The 18,083-nt window shown below is 37.9% G+C and overlaps 1 protein-coding gene across 1 annotated transcript; it reads right to left on the bottom strand.

Annotated features, from left to right (window-relative positions):
* Positions 1-1,838: 1,838 nt before the first annotated feature.
* LOC119781424 (NACHT, LRR and PYD domains-containing protein 12-like) lies at positions 1,839-16,388 on the bottom strand. Its single transcript, XM_038281892.1, has 11 exons — positions 16,001-16,388; positions 15,898-15,921; positions 14,070-15,816; positions 13,754-13,927; positions 13,162-13,335; positions 11,993-12,166; positions 7,790-7,963; positions 7,483-7,653; positions 7,189-7,362; positions 6,956-7,002; positions 1,839-2,559 (listed from the first exon to the last, which is right to left on the bottom strand). Exons 1-11 carry the CDS (start codon positions 16,269-16,271, stop codon positions 2,015-2,017), a joined length of 3,675 nt encoding a protein of 1,224 aa, XP_038137820.1. The 5' UTR covers positions 16,272-16,388; the 3' UTR covers positions 1,839-2,014.
* Positions 16,389-18,083: the final 1,695 nt, after the last annotated feature.

Below are 18,083 nucleotides of genomic sequence, written 5' to 3'. Positions count from 1 at the left end.
CATCCCTTTTTTCCTTCTCTTTTTCTTCTACTATTACACTCATTTAACTCTCATCTTTTTCTTTTTTATCTTCTTGTCTTTTTCTTGTTTTCTCCCTCTTCATGCTTTTTTTTAACCCCTTTTTGTTATAGTCTTTATATTTTCTCCCTTTTGTTCCTTAAATCTTTTTTGCCTCAACAAATCTATCAAAGAAGAGATTCATGTGTACTGACTAAAGAACCCCAAAAGCTTGACGTTTTCCTGGAAATTCAATACATAAAAACATCAACAAAATTTCTTAAATTATTTAATTCTCATCTACTGTAAAAAAAAAAAAACAAAAAAAAAAACATTCAAAGCTTCTGGTGCTTCAAAATGAACCATAACATTTCCAGTCTTCAATTGCACAAAGAAATGAAATGAAAGAAAAAGGCCTACTTATCATTGTAGGTGGCTGTTAGCAGTCAAGAAGCTAGTCACGTTTGGTAGCTTTAAGAGCATGTGTCTGCAATAATAATCTAAATAATAATTATTACTGTATTAACTATGCATGTATGAGGACCTTTTTTTGGGCCCTCAAGAACTTGTGAGACTCTGCAACCGGCTAGTTTTGTCTAACAGCAACTCCGTCCCTGGATATATAATGTAATAAACTCTGGTTGTTTTGATTGGTTGTGTCAGAATTCCTTCACAATTAAAAGAAAAATGTCTAATTTCACTTTTTCTGTCAGAAGATTCTTCAGGAAGATGTGATGGCAAGGCAGCATGCTAGGGAGCGGTTATTTTTTTCATTCAGAAAGTAAAGCATAAGCTGGAGTGAAGAGATCAGGGACAACATAGTCGATTGATCTATATCTATTGCATAGATCTGCACAATAAGAATCATCTGATAGTCAACTTATGCAGCCTTAAGTCATTGATTCATCTGAATATAAAAAAATCACATGTTTAGAACAAAACCAGCTCTCAAATGCTGTTTTATTCATTTATGCTAAATGAAACCCGTTCAAGCCGATGGATTAAAAGTGGAAATTCAGGCAAAATGTTGGATAGAAACCGTTCAGTCTTCTAATATTGGATTGTCTCAAAATCAATGAAAATATATTGATACTGATTATCATCTATGAATTAAAAGACAACAGACAAAAATAGATGCTAATTTCAACAGCTACACTAGAGACCAAGAAATGTTAAATCTATGAAATAAACTTTACAGGCAAATTTTTTCCCAACAAATATCTCCTCTTATTCAGATTATGGAGATAAAACAAAATAAAATGCACAAGAAGTTGTGCGTCATTATAACACACTGGTTTCCATTTCAGTATAACCACATAATTACAGCCTATCACTGCATTTGACTCCATCCATTCAGAGAAAGTGAAAGGCTCAGTTGCCTCTAACTTAATGCAGACAGGATAGAGGTTAGAAAAACAGCTTTTTATTTGGATAAACACTTAATAGACTCTTAACAGAACTGTAGGAGGTGATAGATCTAAATCTGAGAACAGTATTAGTGGTTTAAATGATGGAAAATGTATGGTCCTAAAACATTTAAGCATTTCTTGGTTTTTAATATCTTCTTATACTTTCTTTTCATCTCAATGTTCAGTTTTTTCTGTAGGTCATTGCTTAGATGAGTGGGCGGTGTAGACATAAACATTCCAGGCTCCTAGAGTCATCTGTGTAAGAAACTATACTTATCAGAACAAAAAGGGGAAAAGGGAAATGCCTTGAACATGACCGTGATTGGCTAAAATAAACCCAAACAAAAGTCTCTGGAAATGCTCTGTGAAGAATGACCTGCATTTCCATGAATCATTTTAACAGAAGGAGGGTCAGGATAACAATATGCTTTGAAATTTGATTTCTTGTGTTCGCTTTTGGCTTCTGAAGTTTATTTGCAGGGCTGTAGTTTATGCCAAGGGAGAGGAAAACTAAAGTTAAAACAAAAACGTCTGCTTTGTGGTGACAATGGATCTTTTTAGCTGTTACCTTTTATTCATACCACATACTCAGATGGAGAAATAAGTTCCTATATATCAGCATTAGAGCAAAGAATGACTGAGCAGTCATCCTCTTCCATACCAAACCCAGCGTAGAGCGGCTCAGTGAAGTTATTGTAGAAGGTGTGAAGATGTTTGAGGCTCCCAGCAGAAACACTATAAAAAGACAAGGTCCCTCCAGGCCAATCCAGAAAGACTGCAACCTTGTGAGAGGGAGACGCAGGTGCAGATATTTCCGACCCCCTGCTGTCATGTTCAACGCTGTAATGATCCTCAGAGCAAAATAGACACCAGGACTTATCAGTTTTGCCGAACCCAGACAAATAACTACTCGCCCTGCGGCTGATTCCCCTCATGGCGACCGCAATGTCCACCCAGCGCCCTCGCCACTCCACTTCCCAGTAATGGCGCCCAGTGAGGCCTTGGTGACACAGGACCTGGGAGATGCTTTCAAACCGTTCAGGGTGCTGTGGGTACGGCTGTGACTCCCTAACCCATGTCACCTGTTTGCCCCCATCGTGCAGAAAGAGAGACGTGGCTGCCGTGTTGGAGTCAAAGGTCAGGGTGCAGGTGTCTGTGAAAAAAGAAAGTTCTTGTTTATCCATCAATCATAATGGTAATGAGGGCATTATGTAATGTTGAAATTCTGGTGTTTACAGTGGGATCCCTGATGCTGGGCTTGTTCTAAGTCTTAGCAAAGGAAGTTAAGAACTACCAGGGATGTAACTCCTTGTTTGGGTTTTTCATAGACATAGCCAACGAGAATAAAAATCTTTGAATTATATTTTTATCAGGGATGAAAAAAGTATAATAACGGCATTTAATTTGGAGGACAGAAATAAAACAAACATACCCTGACTAAAATTAATTCTCTAAATGTTTAACTGCTCTGGTAACATTCATTTAAAATATTAATTTTAAATGTTATAACTACAGTAAGGGTTAGTTTAAAACAAGCATTGGAATTAGCATTGGATAGGAACTTTGTGTGATTTGAACTTGGTTTCCATAAACTGCTGATCGGTTTGGATTATCATTATCAGAATTATTTTACAGATTGTAGGTGAAGATTCTCAGTCATCCAGATAATGGTCGAGTTTGAAAAGTTCAGTTTAGGCAACTGGAAGTGCAGTTTTCCCCCCTAATCCAAGCAGCTTCTTCAGTTCTAACTATTGGTAGGAAGCACTGAGATTAATATGCTGTAGGCCTAACAAATAGAGGGAACAAAGGTGGCTCTGATCCTTCCTACTAGATTGGCCAAGGAGGACACCTGGGGGTGTTCATGGGTTGTTAGGGGGTTCTGCTGGGTCATTTACCGTCTCGTCCGAGTGGTTTTGGTCAAAGAGCAGTTAAGGAAGTCGTCTTTGTTAACCTGGAAAAACCTTCTCTCAACAGAAGCGGTGGTCTCATTACCTTTCAGCTACTTACAGAGCACTTTTAGGAACAATAAAAAGATCCGCCCTCGCCTGACTCACACTTCAAAGAGGCATGTGACCGAAACAACTCTATCGAGGGAGTTACCAACCCATGAACACCCCCCAGGTGAACTCCATGGCCCATCCAGTAGGAGGGATCAGAGCCACCTTTTGTTCCCCCTCATGAAGTGCTGGTTATCATCCTGCAGTAGTGTGACACAGTGAGCTTGTCGCAGATATTTTTGATTTATGCCCAATATTGAAGCGTGGCCTGCGCTATGTTATTCCACGCCACAACGCAGGAGGGACAATCACAAACTAGCTGTGGGTCTAGATACGGCTGAAGTGGGCAAGTTTGTTCCACAACGGAGGGACATAAGGGCGAAAAAGAGCGGGGATCCAGGTGGAAAAAGGGGTCCCAGTGTTCTCCCACACATTATTCCTCTAGCTGGTTCTTTTTCCACAATGGCGGTCTTATAAACAAAACAAGCCGGTAAGGTACCAAACAGGAAATACGGATATTGTAGAGCGGATGTAGATTTTACCAATCAGAGGCCTCCTGTCTGTGGACAACAACAATTTTGGAGAGTGTCTGCGGAAAGGGGGTTGAGGGACATATTTGCGTTCACTGCGACACACACAGACAACCTGGTTTCTGAGTATAAATCAGCCTTTAGTTCCACCTATTATGTCTGCTTCAATCTCCTTGAGCCGCAGTCGGTCTCTGGTTCTGCTGAAGGTTTCTTCCTGTTAAAAGTGAGCTTTTCCTCTCCACTGTCGCTAAGAGCATGCTTGGTGTAAGGGATTGTTTCAAGTCGATGATTTTTCTTTTCTTCAGCTTTTATTGTTATTACACTATACACTATCAGTACAGAGCAGTAGAATTCACTCTCTGCATTTTAATTATTTACACTGTGTCATCATTAATGGAAAATATCTGACAGGAAAGGCATTCATTGGACCTGTTTCTGTGGAATGGATTTTGTTCTATTATTTTCACAAGCAAAGAACATGTTTTGTAAATGGAAATGAGAAAAAACTGAAGTTTGAAATGTGATCCACATTTGAAACTTTGAAAAACATTTGAAAAACAGGTTCTTGAGAGTAAGTGTACAGTTTTTACTCAAATGTATTTTACATAATTTAGTTATTTTAATGTTAAGTATCTTCAACTATTTTAAATTTTTAAATCTTGTTTGTAATTTTTTTTACGGATTGTTTTATTTCTATTTTTTAGATTAAGATGTGTAAATTTCATTCTTTTTAAACTGCATTTAAAAGATAACAAGCTCTTTACTTTAAACCAATACAAACACTTGCTCGCACATTGACCAATAAAAGTGTTGTTGCTCAAGTCCATGCAGACCAATAGAATTGTGACTTTGCTCCTCATGCTAGAGTAAAGCCCGCCTCCAGAAGTGAGGAAAATGTGCAAAATCTGACAATGCAACTTTAAAAAAAATTATTATAACTCCATCTGAAAAAAAATGCACATTTGAAAAAAAGAAAAATATAAAATGTGTGAAAAATAAAAAATAAACGATGAATTGATTAATAAAATCTTTTTAAAAAGTGTGGAGAATGCAACTTGAAAAAGATATTTGAAAAATACATATGAAAAATTAATAAAACAAAATGTTTAGAGAAAATACAAAATCTAAGAAAACAGCAGTTATTAAGTTATTTACTAATAACTAAGAAGTTATTAGTAAAAATGTAACTTTTTTTTTTATTAAGAAGATTTTTCAAGTTTCATTCATGGATGGCCTTCCTTTTTCAAATTTCCATTTACAAAACTCCAATCAATAACCTGACTCATTGCTGAATCCTTGTCCACAATAAGTTCCCATTGCTTACGGGGTCCCAACCTGTTACTACTATGTACCCAACAGCCAATAAGTGAGACTTAAGCAACCAACAATCAAAGTTTCTTTGTGAGAGAGTGTTTTTTTTGTTTATTTTTAACATATATCATTGCAGCAGTACAATATTTTAGTAGTCGCTGTGATGATGAAGTATTAGTGAAGAGCTTTTTAGCGATGATGCAAATATTCACAGTTGAAAAGCGGTCTGAAAAGCTAGTTTGTGAGTTGTCTCTACAATAATTCCTTGAAAAGGCCAAAATTGAATCAAAATAAAATCAGTTTTAGCTTCTTTTGACATTTATACCAACCAGTGCTCCAGCTATACGTAAATGCAACATGCAATAACAGGATCTCATCCAAAGAGATTACTCCAACGGGTATTTAGATAACATTTGGGGCTGATTGGAGGCTACAGGTAGTCATTTGGAGGTCAACTGATTTCCCTACCAGTGTCAGTGATGATTTCATTGGCCTTGACGTTGTTTCGGGAGAGTAATTCAGTTAAGTGCTGAGTGAGATATGTACTTTAAGTGGCAGTACATTGACATCAATGTTTGTCTTAGTCCAACATTTGTCTCCATTTTAGCTTAATGATAAAAAAAATAAGTTATTTACAATGTATTACATTTAACATTTAGTTCTGTGTATAATAATTCTGCTTGTGTATAAAAACAGGTGTTTATTGTGTAGATGTTTGTACCAAACTGACAGGGCTACACTAGATATTTCCTGGACATATAATAGAACCATCACAATCCTACTGGATAGCATTGCACAGTGTAACATCACCCTGCTTCCACAGTCAGCTTCATTAATTCCTCGCTGCTTTAAAGGCAAAATGATCTTATGAAGACTGATCCTCCCTGACTGATCAGAAATCTGTCTTTCATTCAAGAATGCGCAAATCCTGATTGTCAATTTGTCTGAAGATCATCGCCCCAAAGGTCTGGTTTTAACGTCATTAGTCTAAGGCAGGGGTCTGCAACCTGTGGCTCCAGAGCCACGTGTGGCTCTTTAGACATTCTTTAATAGCCCTTAATCAATCAATTAATAGATAAAGTACAAAATAATCTTTTCAAATATAAAAAGACAAACATATGAAGGTTTTAACATTTTCTCTGTTGACCAATTGCATTGAATTTCCAAAATAAGTCGACTACAAATATAAAAGAAATTATTTTTAAGAGCAACCCATTGAAAATGAATTCTTTTTTTGATTTTTAACTAAAATCTGAAATCAAACAGTTTTTTCTTTAAAAAAGTCAGATTTCGAGCGGGCAATATTACATGTAATGTTTGTGGCTCTAGACACCTTTTCTTAGTTGTACTGAAGTCAAAAATGGCTCTTTGGATTGTAAAGGTTGCAGACCCTTGCAAACTTTGCATATTTATGCTTGATATTAATGTTGAATAAAGTTGCATTCATGTTATTGCCGTCAGTCAGGACAAAACCTGCAAACACTGGCATTTTAAGCTGAAAACAATATTAAAATGTAACAGAAGAATATATCAGGGGATATTAATATGTCTTTAAGATGCCAATAGCACAGTGTTATAGACCTTTACACTTTGTATGCAACAGTAAATGGAACTGATCAGTTTTTTATTTCCATAATCATTTTTAGGAGTCTATATGGCCACAATAAAAATCTAACATAATGAATAGAGATAATAATAATGGAAAACTTACAATTTTTCAGCATCGATTTCAGATAACATTCCTCACTGTGATCCACCCTGTAGGAGGGAAATAAATACAAAAAAGAACATTAAAGAAACTTGAAATATTTCTTCATATTGCACAATTAAAACTCATAAGAAGACCATTTGAACAACTACATGAAACTGAGATTTCTTACATGTCAGAGGTTACATATATGGAGTCGGACTTAATATACTCAGCAAATTGTGCATTTGGTTTACCTTAGATCCTCTAGCTTACAAAGTGGATTATCCCGCTGATCTGAGATCAGATTGACTCCAGATTCCTGCAGAAAATTGTAGCTAAGGTCCAGCTTTCTGAGGTGCAAAGGGTTGGAGCTCAGTGCTGAAGCCAGATGTGTGCAGCCTTTTACTGTGACTCCGCAAAATGAGAGCCTGCATCATCAAGTCACACTTAATCAATTTTCATGTCAGAGTTAAGATTTACCTTAATAACTTAATTTGCTTCAGTTGATTTGTTAAAGCATTATAATATAGGACAGGAAAGCTGCTTACCTTAAGGTTTCTAGTGCACAGTTTGGATTTGCTATTCCATTAGAGAGCAACTCCACTCCCTGGTCCTCAAGGTCATTTCCACACAGATCAAGCTCCTTCAGCTGTGAGCTGCTGGTGGAGAGGACTGAAGCAATTTCAGCACCGCACTTCTGGAGACCACAGTCATGCAATCTGCAAGGTTCAGACAGGGGACGCATCAGAAACCGCACCCTAAGTATGTTGCCTCAACAAGCAATATTTCATCCCAACTGAGAAAACATAAATCAGCATAATAATCAATGATTCCACTAATGCTGCCAAAACTTACCTTAATGTTTCCAGTTTACAGTTCTGACTTTTGAGACCAGAGCACAGTAGGCTGAAGCCTTGACCTTGTAGGTTGTTGCCACCAAGGTCCAGCTCTCTGATTGTGCTGCAATCTGTGCTGAGGATTGGGCTTATGTGGCTGCAGGATTTCTGTGTTAGACCACACCAGCTGAGTCTGATAAAAAATAAATAAATAAATGAAAATAAAATAAACTACATATCCAACGTTTAATATCTGAACAGTAAGGTAAGAGCCTACATTATAGATAAAAAAGAATTATTTCAAGCTTATATGAGTTTTTAAATTAGCTTACTGTATAGTGAAATAACTGTTAAAAAAAAACTGCAAATGTGCATTTGTTTTCTTTAAATAGCAGTAATTTTGTTGAAATAGCAGCTTTTTTATTTATTGTCCAATTAACATGCATACTAATTGGAACTTGTCTGTGCTGCAGCTTTCTTAAAATGTATGATAGGTTTAAACCTCCTACTCAGTGCACTCAGACCAGCTGTACAACCTTCAAAGAGGGGAGCACGCCTGTACATCTGAGAGGTGCATACGGAGCAAAGAAACAGGCAAAACATTGTTTTAGACAAAAGAACAGAGCAAAAAATTATTTTACATGCAGTTATTTACAGCAAAAGCATTTAAAGTATAGGGAAAATGCAGACATTTATGTCTGATCTAATTTAGAAGTTATTTACTCCAACTGCCAGCATTAAGTCTGATAAATTAAAATGTGTGGAAGCACTACATACTTTGAGGATATTTTGATTTTTTTATTGAGCTCAGAATGAATCTTCCTTGGACAAACAAAACTTAACCATGATCATATAAGTCCTAGTTTTGCATTAATTCCCCTGTTGTAGCACTTTCTCCACTGTGTTTTATTCATTTTTTTTTAGTCTCACATAAAATCTGCTATCTATGTGATTTCTCTCCTTGAAGGTAACAAGTGATCATCAGTGGAAGTATATGCATAGCCCATTAGTTCTATTGGATGTTGAAGCAACTGCACAGCGTCTTTTGCCAGGGACCCACATTTTCAGAGTAGAGAAATTCTGCACAGTAGGACTTAGATCAGGGGTCTTCAATGTTTTCCAGGCCAAGGACCCCCAAACTGATGGCAAGATGGAGCGGGGACCCCCTAATTATATATATTGTATGAAATTGTGTTATATCAAACTGTTCCTATAGCATCGGCGTCGCCAGACCCCATTTACTGGGGCACGTGCCCCAGTATAAATCTCATGAATATTTGCAACAGTGATAAATTTTTTTAATGCATCAATTTAGATAATTCCAACGGGAGGAGACGTACATTTCTACTCAAATGCGTAGCAAGTGTGTTGTTTACTCCAAGTTGAGGATGAATTAGCGCCCCCACGTCAGCGCATGTCACTGAATGAACTGCAGGTAAATTAACGCGCTGCTCTCAGCTGTTTTGGATGGGACACTGTGCGGCCGCAACGCATTTTTAGTTCTGGTAACGTTTCTTACCCGTCAATTTCATTATTTTCCCAGTGAAACCACATGATTTATAGGCTACTAACTGAAAATTACTGCATTGGTTTGTAGATGGATATCAGGAAATTCCTCACACGAAGCAGAGACAGGGAAGCAGTAAAACAAGATGAGAGAGAGGGAGGTAAGGTCCCGTTATGAATTAGTGATTTAAGCTAACTAGTTACATTAGGAACGTTATAAGCAATATGATAGATATTTACATAATTATAGATTTACGTTTTTTTAATGTTTGCTGTAGAGAATGAGAATGAAGGTGCTGGAGTAGGAAAGGGAGGATGAGACGAGACTGACAGGCAAGAGACAGGAGAGAGACAGGAGAGACAGGTGAAGGACAGGAGAGACAGGACCATGAAGGTGATGAGGGAGCAACAACCAGCGTCCACAAACAAGAAGGGGACATTAGTGACTTAGGGGGAAAGCATGATGGTCCTAAACAAGTGAAGTTGTCCCACTAACCCCAGGACAAAGTTGGAGTAAAAAAAACGTTCATTTAATTCAAAATGGTTTGAGCTTTTTATGGTTGAAAAAGAAAGCCTTGTCATGAAGGATATGCAGTGTGTTTTCAACTTGCTTGATAACACCATGTTCCCAACACTAACGCAGGTCATCCAGATCTTCCTCACCATCCCAGTCTACAGCTGGAGTTGTGAAAGGTCATTCAGTGTGTTGAGAAGGATCCACACTTGGATGAGGTGCACAATGGGACAAGACAGCCTCCATCATCCTGCTATTTTATCAGTTGAAAAGGAAGAACTTTCTAAGCTGAGTCACAGTCTAGTGATTGACCGCTTTGCAAAAATAAAAAAATAGGAGGAACACTTTAATGATCAAAAAATAAAATAAAAACTTAGTTCAGGATGAGTTAAACTTTCCCCCGAACTAAAACTCTGAAACCTAGGAATTAATGATTACTTCAGAATGTGTATAAGGAAACTTTTTATTTGTCAAAGTTGTTGATGTCTTATTTTTTATAGCTGCAATGTTGAAAATGTTCATGTCTGTTAAAACAAATATGCTCTTACACTCATTAATATCTCAACTGGTAATTTTGGTAGGAATTTATCAGGGTGGGGCAGTGTGCTTGTCTGTATTTGTGTATGGCAGGAGGGGCATATGCGGTAGGGGGCCAGTGCCCCAGTAAAGCTTTGTGCCTAGCAACGCCCCTGTCCTATAGTCACTCTAAGTAATTTTACCCTGGGATTATTAAAGTATTTCTGATTCTGATTCCTGGTTGATGGGTCAGGTGTTGTAAATGAAACGGTGTCCAGCTTGAAAGAGCTCCTGTGTGTCTCTGAATGTGTGCATTGATGACTGAAAGACATCTTCTGCCTCCATTTATCTGTATACTTCAGTCTGTTGAATTCATGTTAATGTGCATTTAAAGACATTTCAATTAGTGGAAAAAATTGCAGTGGGGAATATAAAAAAAGTCTAATCAACCAAAACTTTCGCGACCCCCATGCAGTACCTCCGTGGACCCCTAGGGGTCACGGACCCCCTGTTGAAGACCTCTGACTTAGATCATCAGGATTGCTTCATCGCATAGCAGTTCTGTACCTCTATGCTTAAATAGAATAATTAACCAGCTAAGTGTTTTCTTTGTTTTTTGCCAATACTAACAGTGTCTGGTGTGGCTGCTCTTATCTAATCACTGTAACTCTTTTTCTTTGGATCTACATTTGGTTAGTGAATTTAAATCTTTTGTTTGTTTTGTTTTTTTAATCAATGCTCATATTCATAAACTTGACCGGATCCACTTTGCTTTCCATCAACTGAATTCCTATCTAAATGATTCGCTCTGGTATAGATTGGCATGGAGTTGGAGCAGCAAGTAGCAAAAATAGAAGTGGCCGGCCGCCACTTCTAATTTTTCTGACTGACGATAAATACTGCACCATGTCCCCTTCGCACATCCAGACGAACAAGGTGTAAGAGTACTTCCACTATTCTTTATGTTAAACTACTTAAACTACTAGAATAGATTAACATAAAGAGTAGAAAGTAGTGCTACTTTCATTAAGTATATTGTTGATATTCCGTAAAAGTAAAAAAAAAAAAACAATACACTGGACTTTGTTTCCAAGGTTTGAAGACGTTTCGCTTCCCCTCCAGGAAGCTTTCTCAATTCAAAATGTCTGGATTTGCATTGAGTTTGAGGCTTTATATAGACAAGGCCTTGTGTTGCTTGGAAACATGCAAATTGAAACTGGCGAGCGGTTTATTTGGTTCCAGACATTTTGAATTGAGAAAGCTTCCTGGAGGGGAAGCAAAACGTTTTTAAACCTTGGAAAAAAGTCCAGTGGATTGTTTTTTAAACTTTTATGGAATGACTATGACCTGGATGACTGAGAATCTTCACCAGCATATATTCTTGATAATTGTCATATTTTTTGTAATCATGTTAAATATATATTTCAATGAAAGTGTGTTTGTCCATCCGAATATTCTGTTCTGTTAAGATAATAAAAAATGTTTCATTATTTTTTCTAAGGTTTAACTTATGCAACTAGTCGCAAGTTAATGTTTTACTTTACTGACAGACCGTCTTGTAACTGGGAATGAGGTAAAATGAAAAGTTAACGGCATTTATGAAGTTGAGTAGGTTATAAATTTGGTATTATTGATATATAATTGTAATGCTGTGCAAAACCATCAAACTGCAGAAGGCAGACTTACCTGAGAATCTCCAGTTTGCAGTTTGGATCTTTCAGTCCAGCTGAAAGCTGATATACACCAGCATCCTTTAAGCCGTTATTACTCAAATCAAGAAATTTCAGCTGAGAAGCATGTGAGCTGAAGACTGAAGCTAAAGCCACACAGTCGTTCTCTCCCAGTTTGCACTGATCCAAACTACAAAAGACGAACAAAATGTTTCAGCAACAACTTAATGAATCCACACATACATGTATACATACAGTAATGGAACTCAAAGCATTTCTATGTTAAATCAACAATGAGGAGTGTCCTGTAGCTAAATACACTCATAATTGTGACCCCCTGGTTATCACAGAAAGTTAAAATCAAAGGACTTTAATGGGACACAATTTGAACCTCAGTTATTTCTATTGATTTTTAGTTGGATTCAAGTTAGTTGATTCACTGGGAGCCTTTTAAACAGTTTTGCTTTCTGCCTCTGGAAACAATCTGGAGTTTTCTTGATTCAGTGTTTTGGACTAATGTCTCGGTTATTGACCTACTTTGATTTCATGATTCAGTTACTGAATAGTCTTATAAGTTCATCCTTTAATTGACTATTGATAGTGCACCATACTGAAAGAGAATATTTGTCCTTTTGTTCCCATTTTGCTGTTTAGGGTGATAAAAAAATGCAGTTTTTTTTATAAATTGTGTGTCATGCAACTTCTCAAAAAAGTTTCAATACAAAAGTGAGCCTACTATACATCATTGCCACATTCTTCAAGCATTTCTGTGCTTGGTCAAAGTCTTTAAACTTCAAAAAAGATTCAAGTAGTATTAGTAACCTTTGAATGAATAGAGACAATTTCTTTGGATGATGATTTTTTTGCTCTTCTGATAGCCATAGCCCAAATCACTAAATTGGTGAAGGCAACTGGATTTTAACAGCCAATCAAAGAGTCCAGGCTTTACGTAAAAGATTAAGAACCCTGTTCAGTAAGCAAATTACATTTATAATAAGTTCACAAATAATCATTAATAGGGTTTTACCTTCGGTTTGAATGAACTATTATTTACCCACATCAAGAGTTTTGTGACTAACCCTTTAGAAACATCACTCAAAAAATATGAAAGGTTCTGAAGCTTTTTCTCCTCACAGCACTGTTTTCAAAGCAATAATTTAACTGTCAGAAAAAAGCAGACGTAACCTAAGTGTTTCCACTTTGCAATGACGGCTGCCCAGTCCCAGACTCAGGGCTATCACTCCTTCTTCCTTAAGGTCATTAGCACTCAGGTCCAGCACTCTCAGCTGTGTCGACTCTGTTGTAAGAGCATTTGCCAAAGCCTCACAGCAGCCACCCTCAACTTTGCATTTATGTAGTCTAAAAAAACAAGGAAGTGGAGAGAACTGTTTCAATTCAAAACTGCTTCAACAACCTGCTTACAAGAATAAAGTAAAGGGAAAAGCATATTCAGCAAGAAGAGCAACATTTGTTCTCTCTACCAGAGTTGAAGGAACAAAAAATATTAATCTGTTATTGCAGCACTTGTTTGCTCTCATTACATACTTTTACCCTTTTCTGTCAGAAGAAATTTTATGCGAACCAATGAAGACTTCCTGAGAGAATGAACTATCCTTGCCAGCAGGAAGTCTCTTTTTGCTCAATTAAACTTAAGTAAAAATATACTAATATTCTTGTTCTGATTTGGCTTGACATATATTTAAACCCCAACAAAAATCAATCTTCCAACATTGCTGCTTTAGAGAGAGAGGTATTATAAAGCATCAAATGGAAACACCTTAAACTCTTCAGCTTGCAATGAGGACTCCTTAGGCCATCAGAAAGCAGTCTCACTCCTGAATCCCTCAGACTGTTCTTGCTCAAATCTAAATCTGTCAGTTGAGAGGATGTTGAGCTCAGCGCGGAGGCCAGCAATTGGCAGCAGTTTTCAGTAAGCTTGCAACCATCTAGGCTTAGAGGGAAACACAATGCAATAGTTACATGAGGTTAAGGTTTGTTAACTAAAGGCAAGATAAGGACTTTCAATTCATCAAAATGCTGGTTGATTCTGGATAGGAGAGCTGTTTCAATCAACTTAGGTTAGCTATACTTACAGGGCATGAGTGGAGGAGGTTATAACAGGAAGCAGCTTCTCTACCCCCTCCTCTGATCTTATGTATTTCTTTAGGTCAAACTCTTTCTCCAGAGCCTCGGATGTCATTAGCTCAAAAGTGAGAGCTGACCATTGAGCAGGAGATAACTGTTTGCTTGCAATCTTTCCAGTACTCACAAAGCTCTGGATTTCCTGAACAAGAGATTCCTCCCTGAGCTCCCCCAGACAATGGAACAAGTTAAGATTCATTTCAGGTTCTGCACTGATAATGTCTTTGATAAACTGTATAGTGTTTGCCACATCCTCCTCTCCTTCTACTTCCAAAGGCAGTATTCTGTAAAGAAGCTCCTGGTTTGACTTCAACGAGAGGCCCAGAAGAAAGCGAAGGAAGAGATCCCATTGGCCGGTCTTACTACTCAAAGCTTTTTCAATGGCACATTTATGGAAGCCAAAAACAGACTTTTTCAAGAGTTTTGAGGGAAATCTTCCAAGCCTTCCCAGAAGGACATTGTCCTTGTTTTGCATGTATGAATAATGGGCAAACACAGCCGCCAGAAACTCCTGGATAGTCAAGTGCACAAAGCTGAAAACCTTATGCCTCTTGCCCTCCTCCATCTGGAAGATCTCTGTGCAGACTCCTGAATGCATGGTTGCCTCGTTCACATCCATGCGGCATTCTTTCAGATCAGCCTCATAGAAGATAAGTCTGCCTTTTTCGAGCTGTTGGAAGGCTAATTCTGCAAGCTTCAAATAGACATTATCACTCCTCATGGTGTAATGCCTTTCTCTCATCCGGTCAGTCTGGCAGAGAAGAAGATATGCATACATCTCAGTTAGGGTGTTAGGCATTCTGTCTGTTGCCTTGTCTTGCAGCATTTTCTTCATCAACTTGACGGTGATCCAGCAGAAAATAGGTATTTGACACATAACATACAGGCTTTTCGATGATTTCACGTGGTTGATCATCCTAAGCGACAGTGCATCATCCCTCACGCGCTTCTTAAAGTATTCCTGCCACTGGTTTTCAGTGAATCCTTTCATCTCAGTCCACTGGTCAATGTACTTTCGGGGAATTTTGTTGGCCGCCGCAGGCCTGGAGGTTATCCAGATGAGCGCATTCCCGAGCAGATCCCCTGCAATGAGGTTGGTGATCAGCACATCAAGCAGGGCCGACTCCGTCTCGTCTCTCAAAACCTTGTTGTGTTTGAAATCTAAGGGCAGAAGGCTCTCGTCAAGGCCATCAAAAATGAATAGTACTTTACATTCTGATAGCTTCTGAATGGGTTTAATGTCAGGGAAAAAGTGGTGGAGCAGCTGCATTAATGTATAGTCCCTTTCGCCAATGATTGAATTCAATTCCCGGAAAGGAAGTGGAAAGAGAAAGGTTATGTCCTGGTGTTCCTCTCCTTCCGCCCAGCTCAGTGTGAACTTCTGGGCACAGACAGTCTTACCCATTCCAGGGATACCCTGGGTAAGAACAGTTCTGATGCGCTTTTCTTGATTGGGCCTAGGCTTAAAAAGATCTTGAACGTTAATTGTTTCCTCCACCGATGTTTGCTTGGACTTCTGCTGTCTGACCTCACGTTCATCACTTAGGCTTCCCCAGGCTCCTGTAATCACATGGAGCTCGGTGTAGATTCTTTTCAAGTAGATGTTATCTCCTTCTTCCGCATTTCCCTCATAAATGTTCTGGCACTTTTCCTTTAATTTAGATTTCAGTCTCCCTTGGATGGTAACAAGGTCACTCTCTGTTCAAGGAAACATTTCACACTTCAGTAAAAACATAGATGAACATAAATTATTAGAATTGTATATTTTTATAGTCTTACCTTTGTCTGTCTTATTTATTTGACCTGATCAAAAACAAAAGTGTACAGATTTTACTAACCATCGCTTTTTTTGGTAAACAAATCAACTAAACCTCTACCTTACCGTTGCTGTGATATTCTTTTAGTTTATCAACTAAAAGCTTCTGTCTCATTTTCTCCAGTATCTTTATGGTTATGGTCACAGCACCGTCATAACCATATGTTGTCACCACAAGAGTCACAGTGTCCTTCCTGTCCAAGCCTTTAGCTTGAGACTTTGGGATATGAGTAAATCCTTCAACGGTTTTGCTGTAAAGATGCCACTGAAAAGTCCCCAGTTCCTCATCAAGCAGATCCTCCAAAACCTCCAAGAGTTGTTCATTTACAGTAGACATGTCTGTTCATCCTCTGGACAACGCAGCTGTTAAATGCAGCAGTACTTTCTGTTTTGAGGCTATGTTTTCAAAGTGTGTCATCACCCCCATCATTTCCTGCTGAGGCTGACACAGTCACATGACCAGAAAAAATGTTTAAGATAAATGCATGCCTGTATGCCTTTGCACTGTAAACACAGGGGAATATGGGTAAGACTGACCCTGAGGCAGAAGCTAATTACAGCTATATTTACCCAACTATCATTAAAATCAGGTTTCTCTTTGTTACAGAAACTGTTTCCCTACTTAGCTATACCTTATGCTGGTCAAATTTCATCAAAATAAATAGAAAATTATGGTTTTAAAGTAATTGAATATAACATTAAAGAGTGTAGTCTCTGAAATATTAAAATAAAAAATGGGAATCTTGTTTAAAAAAAACACAGGCTTTTGAACTTTTAACATATAGCTTTACAATTTATAGCACCTATAATTTCCAAAGTTCTCCTGGTCCTCTAAAGTGCAACTTGAAGAAAGAAAACCTTAGATAAGATAACAGTTCCTTTTATAACAACCTATTGTAAACCTTAGTGAAAGGGCTCTTATCTGATTGGCTCCCTGGGTGAGCCTCTTCATTGGCTAAAAATGAGATAACAGGGTGGGAAAAACAAGGCGTACACAAGCAGAAAGCATGTTAAGCTGCTATCTTTGTGAACCTGAGCTGCAAGCAGGACACGCACACTCAACACAAAGGGATGTAAACTCCATATTGACTGTACATGTACAAAAGAAACAGAAAGCATCTATATGTTGTCCATTCTTTCATATTTTCTCATTGGGCAACTTCTAATGGCCAGAATAAAAACTACCACTCCTTAAAAAGTTACACACATTTAACTATATGATATTTTGGAAACAATTTCATTTGCACTGCTGGTAACACTTCAAGTCTTAAATATATATATAGTGGTTCACAAACCAGACAAAATAAATTCATACAGGTGAGCATTACAGCTGTTTTTATTGAAAACACTTGGAGAGCATTTTAATTGCTTTATCATTTGTAGAAACACAATATTAACTCCACAGCTAAAGTATTTTAAAGGTAGTTTATCTGCTTGTAGTTTTCTGGTGTGTTCCCAAACCTTCAGGCTCAGACAGGTCATTGTGTGACTGGTCATCTGAGCCGTCATTCTCAGTTTTGGATTATTATGTTGCACACGGGAGTTAGTTAGTTAATGATTGGTTGAGATATAATTCCACCTGATTCTATGCAGTCTATGAAATTAGGTTTTTAAAATTCTGTCATTAAAGAGGTATTACAGAGTTATCTAATACTATCACTTGTGGCCAAAATACAGCACTGCAGCACTCTTCTGCTCATGCTTGGACTCTATAAGGCTACGTTCACACTGCAGGCCTTAATGCTCAATTCCGATTTTTTTGTGAAATCGGATTTTTTTGCGTGTCCGTTCACACTTCCAAGTATATGCGACTTGTATGTGATCTACTGTGTGAACTGAAAGCGTTCAACCGAAGTGTCCCGCATGCGCACTCGAGGACGCGATGACGTCACATGTAGCAAGCGTCCTCAGTGTTTGCGGAAGTAAACATGACTCGTAATACCGCAGCGTATAATGCGTTCTTTAAGTTCTTCTCCAACAGGAGCAGGCACATTATGAACGAAATCTTTTTAAGAAGATCAAAAAGAAAGAGAGCCAGGTTCCGGTAAGACCCTTCGAGTTTGATCTGAATCGAGCTATCTTTCCAAATATGAATTAGGACTCCGCTTAGTAGGACGCAGATTAGTAACGTTTAGTAACATTTGTCAAG

This window comes from Cyprinodon tularosa, unplaced genomic scaffold, assembly GCF_016077235.1.
Source record: "Cyprinodon tularosa strain WSP-4 unplaced genomic scaffold, ASM1607723v1 ctg177, whole genome shotgun sequence".
Taxonomy (NCBI): domain Eukaryota; kingdom Metazoa; phylum Chordata; class Actinopteri; order Cyprinodontiformes; family Cyprinodontidae; genus Cyprinodon; species Cyprinodon tularosa.
This window is presented reverse-complemented; position numbering and strand designations above follow the sequence as displayed.

Excerpts from the sequence above, each read along its gene's own strand:
- LOC119781424 (XM_038281892.1), bottom strand. The coding sequence starts at position 16,271 with ATGTCTACTGTAAATGAACAACTCTTGGAGGTTTTGGAGGATCTGCTT. Across the intron at positions 13,928-14,069 it reads ACCTCCTCCACTCATGCCCT|CCTAGATGGTTGCAAGCTTA; the intron begins GTAAGTATAGCT and ends TTTCCCTCTAAG. Across the intron at positions 7,964-11,992 it reads TGCAAACTGGAGATTCTCAG|ACTCAGCTGGTGTGGTCTAA; the intron begins GTAAGTCTGCCT and ends ATTTTTTATCAG.